The 8,483-nt window shown below is 38.5% G+C and overlaps 1 protein-coding gene across 8 annotated transcripts in view; it reads left to right on the plus strand.

The window, feature by feature from the left end:
* The window catches only part of LOC124187193 (protein single-minded), a 60,921-nt gene extending 57,236 nt beyond the window's left edge, over nucleotides 1-3,685 (plus strand). For all 8 annotated transcript variants that reach the window (XM_046579551.1, XM_046579553.1, XM_046579547.1 and 5 more), the window contains one exon: nucleotides 965-3,685. In XM_046579551.1, coding sequence (XP_046435507.1) covers nucleotides 965-1,680 — 716 coding nt within the window. In that variant the 3' untranslated portion in view covers nucleotides 1,681-3,685. The remainder of the gene's footprint in view (nucleotides 1-964) is intronic.
* Nucleotides 3,686-8,483: the final 4,798 nt, after the last annotated feature.

The raw sequence follows: 8,483 nt of genomic DNA on the forward strand, positions 1-8,483 counted from the left end.
TGCTCTCCCCCCTTTCCTTATATGATCTTGTGATTCGCCGTCTGCCACCTTTTCCTCGGATTTAATGTTAAAGCAATTAACTACTCGGTTTTCACAAACGCGTATTTTACGAATCTAGGAAGTATGCTTATAGCACGGAGGTTTGTAGGTTAGGATCGCCGGTCTTCTTTTTTTTATACTTTATAGCGAAAATTTCACTTTTTTTCGTAAGAGGTGCTCAAATCGCATTCAGACAATTCTTCTTACCTTACCTTACCGAAAAATAGATATCCGCTTTGTAAAGGCGCTGTTTTCAAGGAAACTTACTAAATAACATTTTCAAGTCTCAATTAAACAAAGTTATTCATACCATTTGTTGAATCTATCGTTGAAAAACTTGAAATTTAGGATTAGGTATGATGATAACGTTTTGTCGTAAATTTTTAGGTTATGTATTGAGTACATTTTCATTTCACTACGTTAGCAATGGACCATGCATTCAGAACACTTTTATCAACTAATCTAGTCATTAGAACTATTCGCATATCTTGCTACTGCCCTTTGACATACTTCACTTGATCTATAACGGTCAGGTTCAGGTTGAACTCTTATTGCTTATCAGCGCCATTCTGGTGACTTATTGAACCACTATTCTCTCAAACTTTGTATCAATCTATAATGTATCTTTAACACTAGAACTACGAGACCAGTCAAAATGACTGATTTTTCAATTTCATTTTAACATTCCTACTTCATGTTACATTTTACCTCGGCAGTTCTAGTGTTAACAGTAAATAGCCCCAAAAGTTTACTGCTTTTAAAATCCCATATCGAGTCATATTATATCCACGTTGCTTGATTCTCACTTAAACCTGCTACACAGTATCAGACTCGATGAGATTAAGATAGTCGAAAAGTACTCCTCATCGAAAAGCAACACCATCCCGCCCATCATTTACTCATCCTCTTCGCATTGTCCACTCAGGAATGCATCACGAAGTGATGCCATCGATGCAACAACAGCAGCAGCATCAACAGCAACAATCGCAGGCTCACTCGCATCTGATCCATCACACGGTACCAACAACGATCCAACAGCAGCAACACAGCCCGCAACAGAACCACCAACAGCAACAACAGAGGCCATTTTCAGCCTCATCGAGTTCCTGCGGTAGTTCGGATGCCTCGGACGTTCACCTGCCGAGTCCGTTGGGTCTCCACTCACTTCCGACCGGTTATCCAGGCCAGCACCACCTCCTCGATTCCTCCTCCTCGTCGGCCAGCCTCGCCGACGGCAGCGTAATGTTTCCGAGTTGCGGTTTCAACAACAACAACAACAACAACAGCAGCAGCTACGCGACGGCGACGACGACGACGAGCCTCGCCCACCAGGAAAACACCTCCTATCCAGTCCACCCTGCACATCACAACCCCCGGCAATCCCACCCCCATCCCCACCCCCACCCTCACCCTCACCTTCACCCCCAGGCGCATCACCACCCCCAACACCACCACCATCACCACCATCACCACTCGCTCGAGCACCTCGACGCTCCTCCGGCTGGGTACACCAGCGTCATTGTCGACACCCAGCAGTACAGTCCTGGACAGTCGGCCCACACCGTTTCTACGGCAAACGGAACCCCGCCGCTGACCTCTCATCAGCATCACCACGAGGTTCACCACCAGTTTGTTCACTGACGTTCGCTCCAAGGGCCGACTTAGCGAGCCGTAACTCATCCTCGATCCGTAATCCCGGAACTTTGACGACGATCGCAATCGTTGGATCAAATGACAGGTGTCGGGTCCATCCTGTCGGTCAAGACGAGAACCGTGAATGACAGCTCGTGCTGGTCGCGAGTTTTATCGGTATTTTTTTTATTATACACGCCGTGTCGTCGCCGTGTTGAAATTTATATTTTATTTACCTTCGTCGTGAATGGTGAGCGCCGATTGAAACAATCGTCGACGATGTCGCTAAATTAACTTTAATCGAATAAAAAAAATTTTTTTTTTTTTTAAACGAACGCATCGCGTCTCGCAAATTATCGCTGCGCGTGTAAATATGATACATTACATATATATATATAAACGATGCGATGACATTGTTAGGTACCTAGATATTATAAATACAAAATTAATGTCAACAAAGTCGAAACGAGTATCTGGTCGCCGTTATGGCCCTAAGTTATACGTATACTTCAATACAGACTTGTTAAGTGTTGATTTCAGAATACTGATAACGGTATTGTAAATATTATACATACATAAAATATAAAACAGATAATATGCGTGTAAGTATAACGTAACTGGTTATAATACGTAGTTCGAAACAGTTTAATATATATATATATATGTATATTGTAAGGAATAAATTGACGAATGAACGAATTAATTCAGGATGAGTGTAAATGATTTATGTATATTATCTAATATAGCTGATAATGTTGAAATAAATATAATATGTATTACGCGTTAGAAAGTGTGTGTATATCTTGAATTATATAGACCCGAAGACTGACCGGTGCTCGTGCCAACCGACCAAAGATATATGCGCCCATTTATTCACCCGTACAATTATGAAGACTAGATCGTTGTATTCAATTAATTTTACTTGATTACACCATTATGCAATGTGTGTGCGTACGTACATGCATTGCAAAGGTTGAAATTTAAAGAAAATAGAGAAGAGAAAAAATTCACCCTGGTGAAAAAACTTGTAATACGTGTAATAATATATAATGTAAATAGCGTATCTCAAAGGCACACGATTCTCTATCATATAAATACGTGTAAAATATATAAACATATTATATATACATATATATATATATATATGTACGTAGGTATAATAACGATATTGTTACGAAGTATTTTAATATAATACCAATAATAATCACGATAATAATTATGATAAAAATAATATTAACGTAGTACGACTTAATAACAATGATAACAATAATTATGTAACGACATTAATAACAGCGATAATTATACAGAACATTATTTGTCTGGTAATTACATATCTTTGTTTGTTTGATTTAACTTTAGCGTTCGTCGTGTAAATAAATTACTTAGTTATGTCACACGTCCTTTGCGCGTATGTGTATTTGTATAGATATAAAAATAAGCGTGTTCGTAGAACGAAATGGCAAGTTTAAAAGCAACGTCGAACATATTTTGGTTTTTGATTTGAGTTTTAAAAAAAAGAAAAAAAGAAGAAATGTACGTACAGCGGGAGTAAAGAAAATAATGACAACGTTTCAAAATGAAAAAGTGACGCTCGATTGTATTGAACTTGGGATTTTTTCAAATTGTGTATTCGAAAATGTTAATTTCATGTTTTCAACTTTATGTTACACGGGCGAAATGAATAACAAACACGCATTGCATGTGTTATATAATATACGCGTAACGTATTTATTTATAAATATATACATATGACATATTAATTAATATAAAAATTGATTGAATAAATAAATAAATGAATAATTATGTATCATATACACACATATTTACGAGTGCGAAATATTCGTTATGTAATGTTGATACGAAGTATTGTATACATATATTATATATATAATATATATATATATATATATATTATATAAATATAATTTAAGCTCTGTATATATTGTAAAACTACAGCGCTGCACGGTAAAGCCCCAGACATATAAAAAAAAAGACTACCACGTACACACGCACACACGACACGTTATACAAAATGAAAATACATCATATTTTCCTCTGAAGTTTTTCCTTCTTCATTCATTCATAATAATAAATTAATTCCCCCCATTTTATACGATACGAATATTATATGTAGATGTTTCGTTTCAATTCACGTGAAAAAGGCTTGTGGATGCAGAGAGTGTTTTTGCTAAAAAAAATGCCACGAGATAAAAATAGATTAGAAACTGATAAATTCGTATCAGAATCGGAAAATCCGCTTCTTGAATTGGCATTTCGTGCAGTGTTAAATTTCTTCTTTTAAAATCGACAATTACCACGAAGATTTACGCGATTCTAATCGCACGTGAACGTCTCTCCGTCAGACTTACCGTAATAGGGCTTAAATCCCGGTCACTTGGAGTGACTGACGGAGTGACGAAGGACGGAAAGCGGGAAATTCCCTGGTGACGTTTTGGCCGAAAAGCTGTATAAGGTAATCAGCTGTTTAATTGCGGAGACACCCTGACGCTGGTGTTTGCCACGCTTACGCTCATTCGTCCATGGTAATCCAAAGCCGTTTAACCACCCGTCAAGAAAATCATCTACCTACCAGCTTTAGAACCGCGGCTACCTGACCCTTGGGAATCCTCTGCCTTTAACCGTCGAAGGATTTTCCTCAAGAGACATTCTGACGCGACAGGAACGAAAGGAGCTTTCAATTTCACTCGTTGCCGGAACTGCGTTCGAGACAAAAGAACTGTAACTCAGGACTTTCTTCCCCCGTGTTCTCAACTCCTTTGGATTGAGTGAAATTTTTTTTTATTTTGTTTTTATCACTTTTTAAACTCGAATCAGTCAAACGAGCTGTTGCAATTCTTTGTTTGTTTTTTTCGTTTAGCGCAGAGAACGCATATTTTCCACTTTACCAAAACACTCGATTTGAATGAAACAAAATCTGCACCGGATGTTTGGATAGCAAAGCGAAACATGTTTCAAGTCAACGTGCAGTTTGAAGCAAAATTTCACTCAGAATGGTGAAACTAATTAGTGACGAAATGTTTCCCTGTTCGTGTTATAAAATATCAAAAAAATTATCACGCGCGACGATAAATACAAAGGAATATAATATCGATCAATTAAAACTAAGAAGAATAACGAGTAACGAATATAAAAAAAAAAAAAAAAAAAAAAAACAAGAGCTCAACTAATTGTTCGACGAAGGCAATTATTTCGCTCCATGGGGGGAAAAAGTGTGTGTGTGTGTATATATATATATATATGTATACCATGGGCAAAAGTTTGGCAAACGCGTGCGGCTCAGCGGGTGGGACACGTGACCAGTATAACAATCGGAGAACAGTCGCGTCTTAATGGGGGGGAGGATAAAATAGGCGTTTGACTAGTCAAGTCAGAGGACGTAGAAAAGGGAAAAAGAGAGAGAAAGATGGAAGGAGAGAAGGAGGACTATTATACCGAGGGAACATAGGCAAGGTGCGGGCAAAAGCTGTTTTAACAGCCTCGTTTCCCCTTGTTAAATTCTTCGGCTCGTGACACGCCGCAGGATCCTGTGAAATTGTGCGATCAGTTGTCAAGTATAATAATGGCTGCGCGGTAATGCCGAATTCGTTGTTTGTCGATGCGCGTAAGGGATCCACGCTTTCTTTTCTATACCGTAATTACTCGCTTCTCACCGACGATGAATGGGAGAGAAACAAACGACAAACTACGCCGAAAATCATCCCCCGATAGATCATTATGGGACTCGTTTTACCCTCGGTTCGGGTCACGCGACTTATTTTATTCCGACTGACTGACTGACTGACTGACTGACTGATTTGCGAGTGGACTGACTTCAGGTCCGCTCTTCGTCCCTTTCTCGGTTTGGTTGCGGACATTTGTGAGGCTGAAGTTATTTATAGGGTCTGAAATTCGGTAAATTTTAATAACGCAAGGCGGTATGTGTAATTCTTTTCTTTTCTTTTTTTGTTTTTTTTTTATAAACTTGCAAGTCGCTACAAAGTCGCAAAATTGCAACACCCCGCGTAGTCCCAAGAAGTCAAGTAACCCCGTTTGGGGTTTTCATCAGCAGTGGCAAAAGCTTCGTGTTTTTTTTACGCTGCCTATCAACATCACAAACGGAGTTTAGTTGACTTCTTGGAACTACACGCGGTGCTAAAATGGTTTGCGATTAACACCGAATCCAATGGATACTAAATGGGAAATTAACACTTGGCTGGGTAACTAGTGTCAATAATTACTTTATCAACTTTTTGCAAGAGGTTACACGGGCGACGTATTCGAAGTTAAGAAATTCGCATTAACTTTCGTGTCAATGTAAATGATGTTTCAGTTGCATCTTCAACTTTTGATACATTGTTGCAGCTTGTTACACTTACAAAATCGCAACAACGAGCCTAATTCGAGGCCACACGATGATCCACGGATGAACATGTACACTCGATTGAATTTTGAGTAATTGAGGTTTGCCGCTTCGTCAGATTTGTTACATCGTTGAGCGCTATTTGTTGCGGGAGAAACAAGTGTCAGTCGCCGCCTGGTGGCCAACCGCGGTACTTGTTTATAATTCGAATTTAGTTTAGTTTTAGGAGTTCCGTACACTTGGTTGGTATAAAAAAAAGCACTATCCTTTGAGTGTCTTCCCTGGAAATTTTATATAGAAAATAAGAAGGAAGAATGAGATCGACACAGCATAAAAAAGATCTGACGGTGGAATCGACGTCTCGGAAAGATCCGTCATATAAGACCCAGGAATCGACGATTTCACGTGAGTTTGAAATAAACCGGTAGTTTCATCGTCAGTCGTAAACTGAACTGAAAACTTTGAACGCGTTTTTAAAATCCGTGCCAGAAATATCTCCGCGATTTTTGGACCGATCGGGATCTAGTTTTGCACGGTCATGTTTCACACAATAATCTAGTAATTGTCGAGCCGTTTTTTCGATACCTGGCACAGGTTTTCTTTTTTTTTTTTTTTCGTTGTCTATCATAAGTATTAAACAATTTTCCGGGCAAAAAATCACTTGTTTTATTCCAGAGACTGCCATGATCATAGAAAATTGAAATTTTAAATTCCGTTTCTTTAAGTGCTAGTTTTATCCGTCTACTGTAAGAAATGTTTCTTTTTTTTTTCAGCCAAAGAACGGCGGAGGCATGTCTGGTACAGCAAATGTTGTCAACAAAAACACATCTCAGGAAAATGACTGTAACTTTTGTACCGTTTGAGATTTATCAACCAAATTTTGCACAAAGTAGAGATAAAATTTCATACTTTAAAATATGTACAACGGTTGTCGAATAACGTTCAGTTTCATAGACGAGAAAAATTCTTAAACATAAGCCTAGTTTTAGCCGTCCCAGGTACTTGTAATCCCGTAAAGCAATGGAACAACACAAGCGTCGAGTAAGCCTGTAACCCTGAATTATCCCAGTCAAAACTAACTAATCCTCTAACTAAATCTAACTAAAAAACACTCTCTGCTGGTGCGGAAAGAAACGTATCGCGGTGTAGAGACAGTGCAATAACAATAAACAGTTCGTACCGCAATTTACACTAAAACCAACCGTTCGTAACCACCGGGTATCAATTTGTAGTCTACACTCGTAACAGTGTTAATAATTATTAACGAGCACCATTTTTTCCTTTACAACATCCGAAGTGCAGTTTCTAGTTTTCCTCGGTGTTAAAATTAGACATCCAAAAATTACCGTGTTGAAGTTGTAGTAACGATTGATGCTTAGAGAAAACCGTCGTTTCGCGATTTTGGAATTGTTTGAAATTCAGTGAAACTGTAATAAAAAAAAAAAATAAATAAACCTGATAGTATTTTGAAATCTTAGTTCGTTGAATGTCACTGTAAAAATAAGAAAATAGTCTTCTTTCCGGGATGTTTCGTTACGATAACGCTACTAACTTTAATTTCGACAAAGATTTTGACTACGCATGTCTATCTCTTTCTGAAACAAGGCACCGCGCCTAGTTTTCATGATCTGAGGGTTAAAAATTGCACTCAGAGCACTGATTTCGATCGACTCCGAAATCGACATGTGCAGCAGTTGTGACGCGAAGGAAGGAATGAGAAAAAATGCGTATCACGACATACGTTGTGTCCAAATAATCGGATAATGCAGGTTATACTTAATACGTAGCATTCAGGGAAACAGGTCAGAGCGCAGAGATAATCCTGGTTGAAGTAATAACGGCCATGGCCGTAAGCCGTTGACAAATGCGTCTACTTCGGCAGAATTTGGGTAAATATGAAAAATCGTAACAACGTTGTACACATCGAAGAACGTAATGAAACGCGGTTCTGGGATGAAACACGTCGCGGTAATATAAATAATAATCGGCCATGCGGGAGCCTCACAGTGTGGCAAAATGGACGAAAGTCCGGCCGCGACTTGATTCTTAACGGATTTGAAGAAAATAAAATTTAAAGTACTTGGTCGGGAGTCTGCTGACTTATTCCAGTGCGATTTTTAATAATTATATCTTTAATCCATAAAAATAGTGTGAAATAACATGTGATCAGAGGATACGATTTATATAACTACGTATTGAGTCACTGTTGCAGGTCTAAGTTTTGTGGGTTAGGTTATTATAGGCCTACTATTAACAGAAAGTATTTTTGACACCATAAAAAGTTTTATAATTCTGAGAGTCATGGGATAGGCTAACAAAAGTGAGACCTTATATCGAGAGACTGGATATTGACAGGTTAGATATCGCAAGCTTTGGTTTTGCGTGATTCGGGTCTATGACCCAGGTTATATGAATTCAAGAATTTCTGAATCACGTGGAATTAGTATTGATT

The sequence above is a fragment of the Neodiprion fabricii genome, chromosome 7 (genome assembly GCF_021155785.1).
Source record: "Neodiprion fabricii isolate iyNeoFabr1 chromosome 7, iyNeoFabr1.1, whole genome shotgun sequence".
Lineage (NCBI taxonomy): Eukaryota > Metazoa > Arthropoda > Insecta > Hymenoptera > Diprionidae > Neodiprion > Neodiprion fabricii.